We start from the raw sequence: 20947 nt of genomic DNA, 5'->3' as shown, positions 1-20947 counted from the left end.
ATCCTCCTAGAAGAACCATATTAGTAACTTATTATAGGAACAAATATGCTTATTTTATGGGTTTATAAATATCTCAAATCAGAAATTGTTAACATCCTATACGTACAGGGTCCAAACTTCACAGGACAAGCTAAACCTACAGCCGTAAAGAAAAGTTAAAAATGTGGTGGTATATATATGCGTTTATCAAACTCGTAGAACTCTAGGCTAAAAAGGGTTCATTCTACTGCATGTAAATTGCATCTTAATTTTGTAAAATCGGAAAAAAGTGCCCTATGCGATTTATTTACTTATTGCTAAGAAGCTAATTACAGATTAAACAATCCTCTTGCTTGTCCTCTCCTGTTACCTACTTTACAAATTTATTTTTTAAACAGGTAGTTCATGGATTTGTCTAAACTACATTCTTCCGGCTACTCTCTCTTTGGAAAACCTCTTGCATCATCACAATCTATCCCCTTCTGCTGTATCACTCTTATCAGCCTATATACACACATTTTTTTCTTTCATCTTAAAAACAGAACACAAAAACATAGTTAAGTTTCCTTAACTATGTACACAGCTCTCCAGCTACCAATTCATTTCTGTTGCCCTTCACAACAAAACTCACCAAATCTGTCAACATCTGCTCTCTCTACTTCTCCAGTCTGTTTTCTTTAACCCACTCCCATGCCCGCTCCCCAACTTCACTGAACTAGCTCTTACCAAGAACATCTCCATGTTGCTAAATCCAATGGCCAATTCTGTTTTCAACTTAACCTTAATCTACCAGCCATATCTGATACTTTCAAAATCACACCTTCCTCTCAAACACTCTCCACTTGGCATCCAAACCTCCATTCTCTCTTGGTTCTCCTCCGAACCACTGGCTTCTCCTCATTCGTGGTTGCTGGATCCTCCTCTAGAAACAACCGAGAGCCCTTTGTATTAGTCCTCTGACTCCTCTGTCAACTCGTCCTCGAGATGGTATGACAGCTCCTGTCAGACTCATGTATCCAACTGTCCTTTTGCCTATCTCCATTTTGATGATTAATTGTTACCTCAAACTTAACATACTTGAAACTGAACTCTTTATACTCCAAATCTCTGACCGTTCCCCAGCCCACACAGAATACTCCTCCCATCTCTCTCTCCATCGCAGTAAATGTCAACGCCATTCTTCAACTCTTCATAGACCAAAAGAGATCACTATTGACATTCTCTTATATCCTACATACAATCCATTAATAAATCCTACTGGCCCTATCTTTAAAATGTATTCTGACTAGAGAACCAAGTTGTGGTTACCAGTTAGGGGGGACAGACAATATAGAGGTCGGGGATTGGGAAGCACAAATTATTGGGTATAAGATAGGCTCAAGGAAGTATTGTTCAACATGAGAAATATAGCCAGTGTCTTATAAAACTACAGATACCAACAAAAAAGCAGATGGACAATGAAAAATGTAACAAAATGTACAAAAAAATGTAATTAAAAAACCCAATCTATGTACAAAGAGGTTGTGTTAGAATATTGCTGGTTTATATTTATGATGGTGGTCCTTATTTTGAATTTTCATTTAGTTCTTCGCTATACATCTGTATCCATACCCACAATAAAAATGATTTAATATTTACAAAAAATAAAATAAATGTGGGACTTCCTTGGTGGTCCAGTAGCTGAAACTGCACTCCCAATGCAGGGGCCCTGGGTTCAATCCCTGGTCAGGGAACTAGATCCCACGTGCCACAACTAAGAGCTGTAACTAAAGATCCCACATGTCATGCTGCAATGAAGACCCAGCTCAGGCAAACAAATAATTAATAATATCAAGCCTTCAATAAACTCACAGTTTAAAAAATAAATGAAACAAAATAAAATGTATCTTGAATACAAACATTTCTCATGCACTCTGCTGCTACCACTCTGACCCAAGTGACCATTTCTATCTTGAATTATTGTAATGTGTTCCTGATTCATCCACCTGTCCTGCATTAGGCCCACCTAACCCCACAACTCTACTCCCAAGCTTTCCAATACAGTAGTCATTAGACAGAAGCTATAAAGCACTTGAAATGTAGTTAGCACGACTGAGGACCTAATTTCTAGACTTTTGTGGTTGTTGCTTAGTCGCTAAGTCCTGTCTTAGCATCGTTAATACCCTTTGCAACTCTTTGTGACTCCATGGACTGTAGCCTGCCAGGCTCCTCATGCCTGGGAAATCCAGTGTGCAGGATTTCCCAGGTAAGAATACTGGAGTGAGTTGCCATTTCCCTCTGTAAATTCCTAAACTTTTAAAATTTTAATTAACTCAAATTTACAAACTGAAGCAGTAGAAAATATTTTTCCATTAAAAAACAGCATGACTATTTTGGTAGTACTGCATTTCAGCCCAATTGTTGAAACTTTAACATCTAAACTGAAACGTTCTCTAAGTGTAAGGTAACAGATTTTGAAGGCTAAGTAACCAAAATCCATCTCACTAAAATCTAATTATGTTGACTTCATGTTCAATGATAAACGTTCTGGATATTGGGGTAAATAAAATTTATCATTCAGATTAAGTTTATCTGTTTCTTTTCACCATTTTAACCTGACTACTAGAAAATTTAAAATTATGTGACTTAGGTCGTCCTACTGTCATCACACAGCCGAGTGATCCTGTTTTGTGGAGTAATTCTCTTCCAAACTCTCCTGTTGACTTTGCGTCTCAGTTCGCATAAGTCCTTAAGATGGTTAACAAGGTCACTCGACCCCTCCTTTCTCACATCACCAGCTGTCAGATCTCTCCCCTATCCCTCCCTTGGTTGTACTGCATTCACCCCGGACTGTGCGCTGCTCCTCAAACCATGTCCAGCAATGTTCTCCCTCATGGCCTTTGTCTCTCAAGTTCCCTCTGCTGATAACTTGCTTCCCCTAGATATCTATCTATGTGCCTTATTCCCCAGTTTCCTTCAAGACTCTGCTCGGTTGTCAGTGCATCAGAAATGCCTGACTACCCCATGTCAGCACTTCTTGATTCACCATGATTTTTCACCACAGTACTTCTCTGTTTGACTGTACTGCACATTTACTTGCTTGTATGATCATTATCTGCCCACAGCACACATGACACATCTGTCACAGAGACACATGCACCCCAATGTTCACTGTAGCACTATTTACAATAGCCAGGACAGGGGAACAACCTAAATGTCCATCAAAAGAGGAATGGATAAAGAAGATGTGGTGTATGTATGCATATATATTTACACACACACACACACACACACACAGGTAAATACAACGGAATACTGCTGCTGCTAAGTCACTTCAGTCGTGTCCTACTCTGTGCAACCCCATAGACGGCAGCCCACCAGGCTCTGCCGTCCCTGGGATTCTCCAGGCAAGAACACTGGAGTGGGTTGCCATTTTCTTCTCTGATGCATGAAAGTGAAAAGTGAAAGTGAAGTTGCTCAGTCGTGTTCGACTCTTAGCAACCCCATGGACTGCAGCCTTCCAGGCTCCTCCGTCCATGGGATTTTCCAGGCAAGAGTACTGGAGGGGGGTGCCATTGCCTTCTCCTAAACACTGTCATACAGAGTGAAGTCAGAAAAACAAGTATATATTAATGTATATATGTGGAATCTGAACAAATTGGTATAGACCATCAGAGACACAGATGTAGAGAACAAATGAAATGTATGGACACCAAGGGAGGAAGGGTGGGTGTGGGATTAATGGAGAGATTGGAATTGACATATACACACTATTGATACGATGTATAAAACAGATAACTAATGTGGCTCAGTGGTAAACAATCCACCTGTCAATGCAGGAAATACAGGAGATGCAGGTTCGATCCCAGGGTCGGGAAGATCCCTGGAGGAGGAAATGGCAACCCACTGCAGTATTTTGCCGGAGAAAAATCCTGGCATGGACAGAGGAGCCTAGCGGGCTACAGGTCTACACATTCACAAGAGAGTCGGACACAAATGACAAACCACACACACTGAGAACACACTGTAAGCACAGGGGACTCCACTCACTGCTCCACGATGACCTCAACGTGAAGGAAATCCAAGAAAGAGGACATATATGTATACTTAGAGCCGATTCACTTTGCTGCACAGTAAGCGAAAACCACCACAACATTGTAAAGTGACTATACTCCAATAAAAATATATGTCAGATGAATGAATGAATGCACGAATACATGAATGTCTGCATGGAAGCATGTGATACAAATTCAGGAGATAGGCATATTCAATGAAAACTAAATCTCCTCCCATCACCAACCACAACCTAACCATTCCCCCTTTCCCTAGTGACAGCTACGATGCCAGTTTCTATATAACCTTTCAGAAATACTCAAGGCATATACTAACATATATGCATACATATACCCTTTTTCCCTTACACATATGGTCAAAAAAAATCAGTTTGCACATTGCTTTTTTACCACTTAACAATACTGTATCTATTTTAGATGTCTTTCCCTACCTATTTACATTCATATGTAATTTTGCTTCAACATTTACTTTGTTAGCTATATTTCTTTTTATAGCTCTAGCAGCTTGCATCCCTTAATAATGGAAGGCTTTTAGTGTTACAAACATTAATAGTAAAATCTTTTTATTACTACAACTAATGCTGCAATGACTACATATATCTTTACACACATCAGTTGTACCAAATATCTGTACAAATTCATCCTCTGTTCAGAAATGTGTGAATGTATCCATTTCCACATAACCTTACCAACTCAGTGTTTTATCAAACTTTATTTCTGTTAATCTTTAGGTTAAAAATAGCATCTCACTTTGATTTTATTTTGGTTTTATTATTATGAATAGGCTAATATGCTTTGTTTAAAAGTCATCTAAATTTTCCTTCCTGAGAATTAGGACCATCTTCCTACTGGCTATTGGTGATTCACTGGTGGACTCTCTTTAAATACTGAAAGGGTAAGAATATTCTTTGTTATAGCTGGTGAACATATTTTTCCCAATTTGACACTTGTCTTTGGCTTTTATATATGATTTTCTCTTCACATTTGAAAAGAATGTTGTCAATCTTATACTTCTTTCCTTTTATGACTTTAATGTCATATTAAAAAGGTCTGTGAACACATAAGAGATGCAGGTTAAATCTCTGAGTCAGGAAGATCTCCTGAAGGAGGGCATGGCAACCCACTCCAGCATTCTTGCCTGGAAAATCCCATGGACAGAGGAGCCTGGCGGGCTACAGTCCACAGGGTCACAAGAAAGTCAGACAAGACTGAAGTGACTTAGCACGCACAAGTTTGGTATTTCCAGTTAGATATGCTATTCTTGAACTTAATTGTCATTCATTACATACTAAAGACTGTATTAAACATCCCCCATGTTTTCTACACTGATACCTTCATTTAAGTTTTATATTCTTGACCATCTGGAATTTATTTAACGTGAGAAATGAATGACCCAATTTTGCCCCCTAGATGGCTACTTCAGGCTACCAATGGTAGATGGCGACCGTCTAATGAGAACTCTACTCCCCTCCCCACGCTACATGAAGTCTACCTTACTGACTACCTTCAGTCGTACTACTAAGTCTACCTTATTGATTGTCTATTTGCTCCACTGATGTGCCTCTTTATGTGACAGCATCACATGCTTCGCTTTGTTCATGATTAACATTTCCAACAGAGAATAAGGAGATTCAGAAAGTGTCAAGCGTTTCCCTCCTTCCCATACTACCTTTTAATTATTTGTTAGTAACAGTTTTAAAGGACTATAGATCAGTTTCAAATACAGGAAGAGGTCAATTCTGGAAGAGGTCCATTCATTCTGCAAAAAGGGAAGAGTCCACAGTCTTCAGACTGTATTTCTAATTCTAGCCAGTCATCTAGCAAATGACATGTCACTGAAGAGAGAGTCGGGTAGGGAGAACAATATGATGGCTCAGGGGATATTTATCACCTTTATTTGAAAAATAACTCAGGCCCCACAGATCAACAGCACCATCTTCATAAAGCAGGCACACATTAGTTTGTAAAGACAGGGGAAATAGCAAATCTGTAAAGATCTGATCTGATCTGATGTATAAGATGCATGTCGGGATTGGTGACTGTATAAACCAGAAGTCACCCTGACTTCATTTGTTAAGTCTTTTTTTTAAAGTTTTCTTTCTATTTATGGTTTAGCTACATACTGGGCATTACCTGTATGTACCCCATAACACTGCTGTGTTCTATACTGTTGCATCTGTACTCAGTCATGTTAACCAAAGTTGCTAAGATTAAATCCAACACCATCACTACACTTTGTAACACGGGTGACCATGGTATCACTGTAATTGGTAAGGCTGAGAAATAGAAAAGTTCATAAGATCTCCAAAGTTATGGTTAAAATGACCTTTAGTGTATGTGGTTCCAAAATGGAAATCAAGCATCCTTACAGCATAAATGAAGACAGAAGAAGTGAAATGCACATTCCTATATATCACAGGCATGGAAGCCAGAGTCGGAGTGTTTTTGCAGCTGTCAGAAAACAAGACTTCTAGGATTACCCACCAAAGGACCACCTAACCCGACTCTTTCCAAGGAACCAGAGAGGATCCTTGAAGTGACCGTAACCCCCCACCCCCCGAAAAAACCCAACTCTACAGCCCTCAGGGCATACTCCCAATGGGCCAATAAATCTTCTATGTCAGTCCTTCCTTGCCTGGAGGATCCAGTCTTTTCTCTTGGCTTTGATAAGCATTTTTACTTGGAGGACACCTTTTAAAACCCTTAGCTAGCTCTCCCTTTCTCTGGTATCCATAACCATAAATACCCTGGATTCTTCAATCTGAAAGGAGAAAAACATTTCTTTCTCCTTCTCCTCACATGTCAGAATTTAAAGAGGGCCTACTAATTTCTTAAATGAACTGCTAATTCAAGCTCTGGTATCAGGAACGTTATCATTGTTTTCGTTTAGTTCATCAAATGTCAAAGCTAAAAGATCTTAGAAATCATATAGTCCATTTACTCTGGGTTTCTTTTGTAGGACTTTTCCTTTTCAATGTCCATCCAAAAACATTCAGCTCTTCCAGAGGCTGGATTCTATTGTTTTTCAATGGTTTCTTTATTTTTAGTTAAAATATGTCCCTTTGTCCTTTTTCTGTTTACCTTGCTGAGACAAGGACAACTTTTAATTCTTGATTTCCACTTCCACCTCCTTAATTAGGATTTCCAAGTGTTGAACACATTATCTTCTGATTAATAATTAAGTTTACCATATGGCCTCAAACGATTTGGTTCTTCCAAGCCTTCCCAGTAATTCTTCCCATGTGCCTGGTCATAGGACGCAAAGAGGATGACTATAGTGGGAGAGGGTAGTATCCCTCTTCATCAAAATACATTTCTGGGCTCCACTAGACACCTAAAGAATCAAAAACCAGGTGGCAATGAGTATTTTAAATAAGTAAGTGCCTCAGATGATTCTGAGGATCAAGCAAGACTGGGACAAACTGCTACAAGGACCCTTTTTCTCTGTGCTCAAATTCAGGAAGCAGTGATGTCTAAGTAGACTCTTTCTACTCCACTTATCTCCACTTTTGTCTTAAAAAGAGAAAGGGCTAAGTGACCCTTATTTATCATTAATTATTATTATTTATTGTCTCTTGTGCTTACATGTTATATCTTTTCAGCGTTTAGCCTATTTTCAGCCACTACTTTTAGCACCTCACCAGAGCCAACAGACCCACCAGATGGCACAGAGACGCTGTCTGTTGTCTAGAAAAGAGAGTGAGCGGAAAGCAGCATATTTTATCTTGGACCAACAGTCACTGAATGGCTGGAGTAGATCAACACAGCTGGGTGCAACCACAAGATCAGGCCCGATGAGCATCAGAATACCCAAGGGCACTTAATTGGAAATCACTCTCACGAAGAAGCCCATAACCCCTCTGAGATGCTAACTTGCCCCAGACCCTGTTACAAAGAAATCACTCAGATAGTAAAGAATCTGCCTGCAGGAGACCTGGGTTTGATCCATGGGTCAAGAAGATCCCCTGGAGAAGGGAATGGCTACTCACTCCAGTATTCTTGCCTGGAGAATTCCATGGACACAGGAGCCTAGGGAGCTATAGTCCATGCAGTCATAAGGAGTCAGACACAACTGAGCGACTAACACTTTCAAGAGAAGCTCTTTTTCTAATATTTACAAAAGGTGCCAAAGGCTACAGACAGATTCAGTTTAAAAGTTGCATTCTTAAAACAAATTTAAAACTTTAGGAAACAAACTCAAAAAGACCAAAGACCATCCATGAATTAGAATTTCAAAGCAGTTCTTTTCCTTGGCAAATAAAAACCGGGATTATTGTATTCCATATGCCACGCTGTTAACACTGCACCGTTATCGGTACTCTTATTTCAATACTGTCTTCCACTTGAGAGCTATCGCTGAAGCTACATTTAAACCATACTGTCAAGAGCACAAAATCTCAGATATCAGTATCAACAAACTCTTTTGTATTAAAATCTTACCCATGAAAAGATTCTGCAAACTTTTAAAAAATAAGTTCTACTGGGTCCACTTGGCACACAGTAAGTGCTCAGTTAGAAGTCTCTTCATTTCTCTGTGAGAGAAATTGCCAAGAGAGCTACCAGACTGTGCAAGAGAAAGCCAAGTGCCAAAAGCAAAGCCCCCTGCTCATGGTCTCCAGCTTCAGAGTCAAGAACCAAAAGTTCACTTGAAAACTGGTTGCTTAACACTTGGTAGAAAGAAAGAATGTTATTACACCACAGGTTCCTGTAGCCACTTGCAAAACAGAGTTAGCTCATAATATACTTAAAGCACAGCACTTGTACCTGCTCCTTAACAACAATGTAAAAAGGAAAACATAGGCATCCGGCAAATCTTCCCTATGACTTGCACACCAGAGATGAGAGATTTCTAGGCCACCATGAATGGTTTCTAATGGCATAAAAATAGGTAAAGCCAAGAGAACATCTAAATCAGACATTCTCTGGGTCTTCGGAATTGGAGAGAAATGAATAGGAAAGGTTCACACCCCCCAGACCTCAGTTTTTGCTTAAGAGTTTACATATAAGGCAGGAACCACAGGTATTTCACTCCAGAAGTCTTCATTCAGTATGCTATTCTTAAATTGAAGGCTTAACAGTCTCAATGACTTCTGCACTGCTGTTGCTGGTGTGGTAATGTACTGTCATACCTACATTTATAATCGTAAGTAACATATTTTTGATAACTATAATCCATGATGCTGTCAAAGTTATGTATCATATGTGAAGTCACCTTTTTTATTTTTTAGGGCTCTCTAGTCCATTAACACTATATACATTCTTTGGTCAAAATGATAAAGATTCTTATTCTAATCAAACCTATAACTTGGTAAATCCATTTTAAGCTCCTGTAAGTTAGTTATCTTAGAGAAAAACAATTCAACCGCTTCATACTGCTATTCCTTAAACCCTTAATCTTAATTCAAAAATGGTCTGAAAAGTTTCAAAATCTCTGAATTCTGTTGTCAATACGTGAAGCAAAGAAAATCTTCTGGGAAGCCCAGAGATCGTAGCAAGGAGCAAGAGAAATTTTTAATAACCTCCTTTAACGTTGCTATCTTTCTCAGTCCTCTCCTTAGACCAGCTAAACATTTAGAAAACCGTTTAACATTTGCTCCATATGCAAATGTGGAACTACGGTTCAAAGAATTTTCTGGCTAGCATATATTACTAACTTCATGGTGCAGGGTGGGGGCTACATTTTAGTAAGTGCCTAATCAGAAATATCTGGTGCTCAGCACTGGTTTCCTAAGAGCTAACTTTAAGAGATGCATAAAATCGTAATATATATAAACACATACTATACGGGAGCAAAGAGCTTCTCTATGTGTTACTTGTAAAAGGAAACATTTTTGCTTTACTCATTATGAACTTCAAGTGAAAAGCCATTTTTTGAATGCTTTCATTTCATGCATATCGCTTCCAAGCTTTTCTTCCTTCTTACCCTTTACAGCAGATAAACATTCTCCTCTTTCCACACGCTTACTTGCTCTAAGTTTACTATCTTTTTTTTTTTTAAAGAGGGAAACTACAACACATCATTTCAATTAAACTCAAAATATTTCTCCCACATTTCTTATTCAAAGATCTTTAGGACTAAGTCTCATGCTTCTCACAGAAGATAAAATAATCTCTCACTAAATGTAAACGATGTTTCGTGCTTCAATTTCATTTTGAGCCTTAATATCTACTGTGCAAACTTGTGCCACCTAAGTATTCCTTATATACTTTATAGTGGCTTAGTTTTTTCCATAATGTTATATATGGTTTAATGATCATTTCCTCTATCACTAACTTTCTCACATCTCCATTAATGACACATAAATTATTTTTAATTAAAAAAAAACAAACACCTCTTCAAAAAAGTATGTTACTTGGAATATGTTACTCTATACTGTTTCTCAAATCCTCAATATAAAAGAATAAATTTTAAATGACTATTTTTTCTTTATTCACTAATTAAGTCAGATTTATGACCGCCCCTCCCCATTCCAGCTACTGTGAATTTTGAATGAAACAACCTCAATTGTAACAGAAGAAACATCTGTTGCTTTTTTTCTTCATCAGGGCTTTCCAAACTGAAAGAAAGCCTTTGCCTGACCTCCTCTCCCTCTCCACCCGCCACCCCCTAACACTAAGTTCCTTCAAACTTTTTTTTAAAGTAAACATATTATTGAAAAGTGTACCGTGTCCATTTAAAATGTCTTAGTTTATCTAGAAACATTCACTTTACTGAAGTTCATAGAACAAGTAAATGTTACATACACCACAAAACCAGAGATGTGACTGGGGGAATACTCATTGTAACTGAAAAGCAGGCTTCAGGACAACACTCGAAGAGATCAAGCTGTCACACATTCTGGGCTCAGGCAGGACTGCTTACGGCTAAAATTTTCTTCACAGGATCCAGATTCATATAGGATCTTGCACGCTGTATTTTCCTTGCCAATCCAATGCTAACATAATGGCAGTCCCTTCCAAGAGGCAGACACCAAATGGTGCCACCCACACTCTCACACTGTGCCTGGTAATAAACCATAAAGCAGTGGAATGCACCGGCCCCTTTATGAGCAAACAATGCCTTAGCTTCATTAGAATACAGCTGACATTTTCAAAGCACAAATACTTTTAAGAAAAATGAACTAGGAAAAAAGGGAATGAAACAGCTATAAAAGCTGAAATATTTTTCTTAAGTGTCAGGTTTATTCCAAAGATCCTGAGGAAGCGGATTTTACTCTTGACAATTTCAAAGTTTTCATAAATGAGAAAAAAAATTGTATGGTAAGAGGCAAAGCTTATTTTATTAACCACTGGAAAGAAATGAAACTAAAAACTCCCTTCTGAATTGCATTCACAAGTAAGAACCACGAAGTACCTTTAAAAGGATTTGTTTCTTTAATTGCTTCTTTGGTTCTTGAACAGAGAAAATGGAGCTCCAGAATTATTTTTACATTTTAATTGATTTATATAAGTAACTGAGTGATGAACTAAGCTTACTCTACCCCTCCCCCGCTGCCCACCCCAACCCCCATACCCTGTAGTTTTCCTGTCTGCAACAAGCAAGGACGTCTTGAAATCGGCGTGCTCCTGGCTATTTATCAATTTAACATTGCTGCTGTTGAAAGAATATAAAATAAACGCTGTAAAAAGGCACCCAGCAATAAGAAACAAAATGATCTCTCTTACCTGGTCTAAAGAAGCATGCCTCTCACTGCAGTACCAACAACACTCTACAGTCTTTGTTACCATTCACTGGAAACTTGAGACTGTGTCAGACATGAGCAATCGAGCTCAGAGACGCTCAATTTAACATACTTCTCAGTAAAACTAAAAAGATGCTCAAGAAAATTGTTTTGTTACTGGCTTTTAAAAGAGGAGTACTGTCTAATGCCACAAAAACACTTAAAAAGAAACAAAGTCATATTAAAGACTTTCAGAAATAGCCTTAAAATAAAAGTGGTGAAACAACAAAATACCTAACTCGATCCTAACACTTTTCTAAAAATCACTTGAATTTTAACTGGCCAAAAAATAAGATGGAACTTACTCATGAACTCTGCATATTTTGAATTATACATATCAGGGTATTTGCTGGCTCCGAAGCAGTCACAAAGGAGGAGATTTTAGTGCATCTTGAAGGCAGAGCAAAAGCACCATGAGTTGCAGGGGGTAAAAAAGGAGAAACTCTTGAAAAACTGGTCAGCCTTTTCAACCTGTAATAACTGTCCAGCTCCTCTGGGAGGAAAAAAAAAAGTCCTGGTTCTGCCCCCTGAGATAGGAGGCTATGCTTCAATGCCAAAATGAATGACAGGCCCATTTCTGATATCAACAAAGAGCAGCTTAGTGGTGCTTTCACTTTCCCACACAGTTAGAAGTTCTAATTTTTTCAGGTTAGTACCTTTATATCTAGGGTTAAGTACCTTTCACTACTTTCCCAAGAGAGAACCCAATTATGTTGTCCTAGTTTTTTAAATGATTAATTAAAAATACATACTTAATTGTCTTACTGTTTTTTCCTAGGCAGGAAGCTGAACAAAAGATGACCTCTTAAATTCCTTTCCAAATCTAACCTTTGCCATATCAGATTACCATACGACTAATTATTAATATTAATAAGGTGCTCCTGCATCGGGCCATGAGGACACCAAGAGAAACAAAAAGTAGGTAACAAATATAAAAAGGTAAAGGAGATGATAAACTTTTCAACTAGCTAGGTGCAAAATCATTTATTAAAGTACATGTCCCTGATTATACAAATTCAAAACAATAAACACTTCTGATCAACAGACATATGAGCCAAGCACTATTTTGGGCTCTGAGATACAGCAGGGAACACAACAGACAAAAGTCAAATGTAATAAACCCCTGTCTCCAGTGCGTTTGCTTATATCTCAGGTCCCTGAAAATATAACTCCTGGACGACTAAGGTACCCTTCTTCCTTTGATTAGTTATCACCTAATGTGAAATATTCTCCCTTGAAAGTACAGCTTACTCCAGAGGGCAAGGATCTTCTGCTTGCTTCATTGGTATATCCTCAGTGGCTAAGACAGAGACTGTTAAGACACTCAAATAAACATATACTGAATAAAAAACTCCAACAGAGCTTTTTCTTAGCCAAATTTTTCTTTATAAATGGATTATGTATGTACCACATCTTACACATAGAGATATGTCAAAAAGATTCAGCAGAATGTAAATTAAATTGAACTGCAAATACTTATTAGCTTAAAACTGAAAAATACAACCTCAATGGACCTGTAGCTTTTCAGATTCTAAAATCTGTTTTCAGTAACAAATATGAGGTCACTGTAATATTTGAGTAAAGGGATCAGTTAAAATTCTATACATTAAGGTTTTATAGACCATCATTTTTCAGGGCATTTTGAATTAAAAAACAAAACAAAACAAAAAACTTGAAAATTACATGGCGCCCAATCAGTTTCGTGTATTAAAATCTAGTATGGATACCTCTGTTTATACACCCACATTTGAAAACAATCTTCCTATCCCTGCTTCTCACTGTTCTTGATTGCCTTACCAGAAACAACACAATACCTCTGACCTACGAGGTCAGCCCGAAGTGATAGCCCATGTCATCCAAGGCCAGGATATTCTGGGGCTAGAAAAGGTCATACCTACTCTGTTACAGTCTTAAAGCAAAACGAAATTAAACTTCCTAGTACTCAGGTACATGGATCCTACTTCTAGGATCCCTAGGACTAGACAGTGATTTACATGTTCAAATATTCTGTCCGGAATAGTTAGTACAATAAACTATTAGTTAGTACAATAAACTTCCTGAGGTCAGGAAGATGCTGTGGTGACTGAGGTCAAGCAATCAATACAATAACATGGAGCCAGGGCTTCCCTGGTGGTCCTGGGGTTAAGAATCCACCTTGCAATGCAAGGGACACCGGTTCCATTCCCTTGCCAGGAAGATCCCACACGCAACTAAGAGCAGCTAAGCCTGAGCAGCACAACGACTGAAGCCCGTGTGCATCTACAGCCCAGGCTCCGTGACAAGAGAGGCCACCGCAATAAAAAGGCCACACTCAGCGAAGAGTAGATCCACTCCCCGCAAGTAGAGAAAGCCCTTGCAAAGCAACGAAGACCCAGCACAGCCAAAAAATAAATAAATAAATCTTAAAAAAAAAAAAAAAAGATGGAGCCCAAGTCGGATTCCATTGGTCCTGCAGGCGCAACGTTGCTTCTCCCTGCCATTCACCTTTCCTTTGTATCCAGCAACGAGCTAAGCAGCAACTGACCTACCCCCTACTGTCTGCTCCTGAGCTCTGATCTTAAGCCCGCCTCTATTCTTCCACGTGTCTTCTCCTTATCTGCCCTCCTTGCCAGTGCCTTCTTTCAACTCCCAAACTTCCTTCACTCACACTATCCTTTAATCTCCTCCCAAGCCCTTCTAAGAAGGCAGCTTGAGCACTACCTTCTGTACACCTTCATGGGCCTGTGACACACTGTGGGGAAACTTAGGAGTCTTCCCATTTGCAGAATAAAATGCATCCATTGTAGGTTCTCCCCAACAGTTTCTCCTTAATCTTAGATGGAAAATCAATTTAAGGCAATTCCCTGTCAGGCCAGTGATTAGGGCTTGTCTTGGTCAAGGAACTAAGATCCTATGAGCCACATAGCATGGGAGAAAGGAACCAGGGAGGAAGAAAGGAAGGAGGGAGGGTGAGAGAAAAGAGGGAGGAAAGGAAAAAAGTGAGAGACGAGGGAAAGAGAGAAGAAAATACACTTACGCATCATTTATTTATAATACTGATTGGACAGATTGATTATCTAGCAAACATTAAAGGACTCAAGGCATTCTCTTCCCCAGGGTTATAAGCTGATTCACTTGGACTAAGCTCTGCTCTGTTTATTGGCAACCTGACCAAAGATTAACCATATTTTACAGGTACACGTATGATGCTACAGGCAGAAAGGACACTATGATAGCACAATGGCAGTTTTTACTTGCCCCGTGCCTGCTTACTACAACTCTCTACCAGATCCATATCATGAGGGATATACTTATTCGCGTTTTCAAGTAAAATGTCTAATCTCTCTGATGAGGGCTATGCCTAAAGCAAAGGGTTCCTGCTATGACTTGCAAGGATAAGTGCTGGTTCCTTAAGAACATCACATAGTGACTTGACTTTTGCACCTCTTCTCTCTCTTTCTACCCTTTAAATGTAAACATTTTCCAAGCCTCTGCCTTTGATGCTCCTTTATCCAAGGTTTCCATTCCCTCTTTAGAGGACATAACCCATTTCTATGGCTTTATTACCTTTACGTACGTGACTACAAACATGCACACGTCTAATCTTAGTCTCTGCTCTCAACTCTTATTTGTAGTTGCCTATTGGACATTTCTGTCTACATGTCCTGCGAAGTCAATGCAACTTCTGAACTCCACCTCTACCGTCCCAAAGCAGCTCACCTACCTACGTTCCCCATCCTTGTTACAGGCACATGGTAGAAAGTGGTTTTCCATTCTCGCCTCTTCCTTACCATCCAAAGGCCCACACTGTTTCCACACTTTTCTTTTTTATAAAACACACATCACTTCCCTGATTTAAAAACAAAATAAATAAAAACTATATCTTTTGATGACTTCCTGATGGCTAGAGCTACATTGTCAACATTGGTAGCCTTAGCCTCATGTGTGCATGTGAGCTAAGTCGCTTTAGCTGTGTCCAATGATACTGGAGTAGGTTACCATGCCCTCTTCCAGGGGATCTTCTCGACCCAGGGACAAACCCAGATCTCCTGCACTGCAGGCAGATTCTTCACCACTGAGCCACCAGGGAGGCCCCAGCCTTAGCTTTGGATGGCTATTTAAACTGACTACAGCTAAATAAAATTAAAAATTCAATTTCCCAGTTGCACTAGACATATGTTAAGTCCTCAACATGTGGACAACAGCTTGCAGACACAGAACATTTCTATCATCACAAAAAGTTCTATTAAATATCTCTGGTCTAGCAATACAATAATAGCAAACGACTTAAGACTGCTGTCTAAATTTTCCTCAATCTAGCCGCAATCTATGACCTTTTCTAAACTTCTACCAAAATCCTTATGCATGCTTTAGTCACAACTGAATTTAATGAAGCCCAAAGAATCAAGGTGAAGGCTTTCCAGGATGAGGGAGGCATTTGCCAGTACCTTGGAGAAGGATCTATGGAAGGGGAAGAAACCAAAGGAGTTAGATAGAACAGACGGGGTGGGGTGGGGTGGGGGGCGGCGCAGAAAGAGAGTGTGCTCAGCCATGTCTGACTCTTTGCGACCCCATGAACTATAGCCTGCCAGGATCCTCTGTCCATGGGATTCTCCAAGCAAGAATATTGGAGTGGGTTGCCATGTCCATCTCCAGGGGGTCCTTCCTGACCCAGGGATTGAACCTGAGTCTCTCCTGTCTCCTGCATTGGCAGGCTTCAATACTTCACTGCTGCACCCCCTGGAAAGCCCACAAGTCAGGAAGGACCGAAACTTCAGACCTAAGATTTTAGCCCAAGAGAAAGAATGTGCTGCAGGGGAGAAAACATGAGCATTGGAGTCAGAATATTTCATCGAAATTCAGGTGTTGGTTGAATTACAAGATAAACTCCTCTCAAGCTAGTCTGACCTGAAAAGAAACCCACTGCCTCAACTTGCTCACTGAATGCAAGAAAGAGTAACAGAACCAAACTAGGAGGGTCAAGGAAGCAGAGGGTCTTAGGAACTCTAAGGGTGCCAAGACTGTGTCTGACTGACTCCCTTCTTTTCCCTCTGATTTTCTCTCACGTCAGCAGGATTCTCTTTCACTATAGACCAGCATTCTCCAGCTGGTGGGAAACATGGCTACTGACGTATCACTAGTTCATATCTTACAGATCCATTCACCTTCTCTCAGCCTGAGCCTTAACATACCAGGAAGTCACTCAGTGGCTGAACTGGGGTCAGGTGCTTGTCTTAGCAAAATGTTGTCAAAGCAATGATGTGCTGGGATAATCAACTGTGGCCAGAAGGACATTATCTTGTAAAGTGTAGTAGTTGGGGAGATGAGGAAGAGATCGGCATCTCACAGATGACACTAAAATCTCTAGATGAGTATGCCCCATTTCACCACTTGAATTTTGGTCAGGTGCATACATTATCAGGGCTTCCCCAGAGGCTCAGGGGTAAAGAATCTGCCTGCAGTGCAGGAAATACAGGAGATATAGGTTCCATCCCTGGGTCAGGAAAATCCCCTGGAAAAGGGAATGGCTACCCACTCCAGTATTCCTGCCTGCGAAATCCCATGGACAGAGAAGCCTGGAAGCCTACAGTCCATGGGGTGGCAAAGAGTTGGACATGACTGAAGTGACTGAGCACACACACATGCACACATTATCTGTTCAACTTTTTTTTTGAAGAAAAAAGTCAACATCATTTTAAGTATTAGCTTAGGGCCAAGAATTTCTGGGTTTAAAAAATAAAAAAAGTCAGTATGACAGTAAAAAATTTTTACTCTAAATTAGAGTCTCTTTTAATTAAATTTCAATTAAAAAATAAACTAAATCTGAGACATTTAAATATAAGAGAATACAGAATAGAATGATAGAATATAGACTAGAATGACTTGCCACTAATCTAGTAAAAGGTAAAGTCAAGATTTAGCTCTAGATTTTCTGACTCCAATGACCGTATTCATAAATCTTCAAAGGTTGGGCAGTGCCTGGTGGAAGGTGAGGTTGGGGGCGGGGAGGGTATAAGGCCACACTGTTCACTTCACAATAGATTCTTTTCTAAGCAGCAGAAACTTTAGGTTTCAAACTTCCTTCCCCTTCCAGAAAGTTTAATTTTCTCTCTTCACCGAGTTCATCTTAACGTTTAAGATGAAGAGATCTGTCCTTTTTAACTGCTGCCGAACTAAAAACATCCTCCTTTTCATTTGACTTAATTGTTTTTAAGTGTAGTATCTATGGCTACTATCTCACCTTTTTACAAACTATTAATTATATTTCAATTCTTAAAAAATGCACCAAGTCCTTCCTACATAACAATTACTGAGCTAGGCACTAAGGATATAAAAATGAAAGACACAGTCCTTATCCTCAAAGAAACAAACCAATGTGACTTCCCTCCAGCTGCCCAAAAGAAACTAGAGTAGACAAGGAGCTCTACCTTGATACATGAATGTATGCTTATGGTCCATAACCTTGCTAATTTGACTTTGCTGATCTCACAAATCTCACCTCGTTAATACCATTAAAACTATGCTCTCTTGGGTTTTTAAAGACTATTTCTTCTCTGTTTCACTTCGACCAGAGGCTGGTTTCTTTATTTTTTCTCATTACTTGTATTCTACATGGCTCAACCATGCCTTTGTTCTTACTATATCTTTGCTTTAGAAAGTGACTGGCCACATAATTTATTGCCCAAACTGGGTTAACCACTGAGCGTTAAAGGGGGAACACTATAAATAATTATATTGGGATATAACTTAAGCAGTTTGGAAAAACTGGATCATATGGATTCCGGCTTAAACACCTTCAATGGCTCCCTTCGTCCAGATTTTGATGAAAAGCACACAAAAGTCTATTTAGAACTAATTACCTCTTGTAAGTTAAATGTACACCTTTTTTATGGCCATCTCTCAAATCTACTTCAAAACCTACCTTCACTCAGTCCTCAGAGTACACTGAGACGTTAGTACATCTAGTGTAAAGTTTCATTTGACTTCTTCCTCATCCAACAGAAACTTCATTGCTTGCCCCCAGTCAACAGGACCCAGAAACTATTAAGAAGCCCCATTATCCAGATGAGAAAAGGGAGGTTTACCACATCCTCTGGGGAAGGAAATGGCTACTCACTTCAGTATTCCTGCCTAGAGAATTCAATGGAGAGGAGCCTGGCGGGCTACAGTCCACGGGGTTGCAGAGAGTCAGACATGACTGAGAGACTGTCACTCACACCACATCAAAAACTTGTATAAATGCTACCAAGTGGTAGTACTATGATTCTAAGCCAGTTCCTAACTTCTCAAAGGCCACACATTTAATGACTATGGATATTAATTACAGATATAAATTCAATAAGTAGATGTAATCAAAAGGCTTACTAAAATCTAGATATCGTTCTTTATGTCATATATTAAGGCCGCATAAACTATTCTAAATGAGAAAAAAAGTAAAATCATTTCAGTCCCCTGCCTATAAATCTTTCATGGTTTCCTCATCAAACAGATTACATTAGGTCCTTAATGATGGGATCCCAAATTGCTTTTCAAGGTCCATTTCCCAGAACTCCAGGGGCATAAATTAGTTACCATTCCCTGAACAGACCATGACCTTACTGTTAAACTCTCAATATTCTTCACCTGGTAAACCGGTACTCCTCCCCACAAACCATAAAATGCTGCCTCTTCCGTTAAGATATTCCCAATGCCCTGAAGGAGATCTGGTCCTATTTTAAGTTTCCACAACGCTGTGGACAGACATTTATTGTAACATCTGTCACATTCCTTTGTAACTTACATGTCTACCACTTCTGATAGCGTGTGAATTCTTCTACGACAGGTTTTTGGCTCTCCAGCCCTCGCGTTCCATCTCTGCACCCTTTCTGTCCAGAAAACTATACTGCACACAGTGTGTACTCAAATAATATCTAGTAAATAAATGAGTGGACAAGTGTCCTTTACTGATCAAACACCTTCAGTAGCTTCCCCTCTGTTAAAAGAATGCCACTGACAGCAGAAGAAATTTCACCTGCTTTGGCCTGAATTCCAGAGTCTTGATTAGATTTCAGGTGAATTTTTATGACTGATAACTTTCCAATACTAATTACCACCAACTGACTGTCTTCTGCACTGGTAAACTACAATTTTCTGTAATGGTTTCCCAAACATGCCAGAGATACTCCTGAAGTCCTGTCCTAAAAACTCATGTAGCAAAGAGGATTCTAGGGAGAGGGCAGAATAGAAAGCAGCAGGAATCTCTGCTCACCTAAGCGAGCTCAGGGGCACAATCTGTCTTGGGCAACTATTCTGAAACTCTGGACTAATGAAGGCTTGTAACTTCCAGGGGAAAGCTTGCATGGTAAACTGCAGCTAATTCTGGTCCACTGAGACGGTGCTGCACGCGAAGCTGCCCCTCCCCCATCCCAGCCATGTGGCAGGCAGCTGTGCACGTGTTCCTGGAGCAGCCTGCACACAGCATGTGGGAACCAGGGTGGGCAAAAAGGACCTGGTTTCCAACTACCAGGCATCTGTGTCCTGACTGCGGACTGCTGCTTCTAGCTCACAGAGGTGCAGACAAAGAAGTGGGCGCATCCCTGGTGTGCCTCCCTCAATTGTTCCGATTCCTCCCCCTCTGGCTGAAGTGACTTCCAGGGGATTCAAAGGACTGGTGTCCTTCCATCCCTCCCTCCTTCCTTCGTTGTTTCTCTTTTTACCCTTCCCAGAGCTGGACATTAAAAAACAAGTGCTTCTATGGGGAAAATTAGAAAGTGACCACACACAACCCAGGTAAAGGCTCAGAAAAGATCTGAGAAGACCTTAAGTCTACACCTCAGGCTAATGAACAAAACCAGTAATGAACAACAGCAAACCCCGGGGAAGAGTGAAATTCTGATTTCCAGAGTTACTACATTATCAGATCTAAACACCCAGTTTTCAATGAACAATCACAAGACATACAAAGAACAGGAAATTATGGCCAATTCAAGGGAAAAAAAAATCAGCAGAAACTGCCCCTGAAAAAGTCCTGATGGTAGACAGATTAGACAGACTTTAAAACAACTGTCTGAAAGATGCTCAAAGAACTAAAGGAAGATGTAGAGAAAGTCAGGAAAATGATACATGAATAAAATGGAAGTATCAATAGGGAGAGAAAAACCTAAAAAGCCATTGAAAAAAACTCTGGTGCTGAAAAATAAAACAATTAAATGAGGAAAGAATCAGCAAACATGAAGA

At 39.7% G+C, this 20947-nt stretch overlaps 1 protein-coding gene across 8 annotated transcripts in view; it reads right to left on the bottom strand.

The window, feature by feature from the left end:
• TFDP2 (transcription factor Dp-2 (E2F dimerization partner 2)) overlaps positions 1-20947 on the bottom strand; it is a 201895-nt gene that overhangs the window by 59275 nt on the left and 121673 nt on the right. Inside the window, exon 1 of one of the 8 annotated variants that reach the window (XM_010858167.1) lies at positions 12058-13188. The exons of 6 other annotated variants lie outside the window; for them this stretch is intronic. In XM_010858167.1, coding sequence (XP_010856469.1) covers positions 12058-12088 — 31 coding nt within the window. In that variant the 5' untranslated portion in view covers positions 12089-13188. Of the gene's footprint in view, positions 1-11696; positions 11839-12057; positions 13189-20947 lie in introns of those variants that run through there. One more of the 8 variants, XM_010858169.1, reaches the window with a different exon arrangement.

The sequence above is a fragment of the Bison bison genome, unplaced genomic scaffold (genome assembly GCF_000754665.1).
Source record: "Bison bison bison isolate TAMUID 2011002044 unplaced genomic scaffold, Bison_UMD1.0 scf7180017864384, whole genome shotgun sequence".
In the NCBI taxonomy this organism is placed as follows: Eukaryota; Metazoa; Chordata; class Mammalia; order Artiodactyla; family Bovidae; genus Bison; species Bison bison.
The sequence above is the reverse complement of the archived record's forward strand: the minus strand, read 5'-3'. Positions and strand labels throughout refer to the sequence as shown.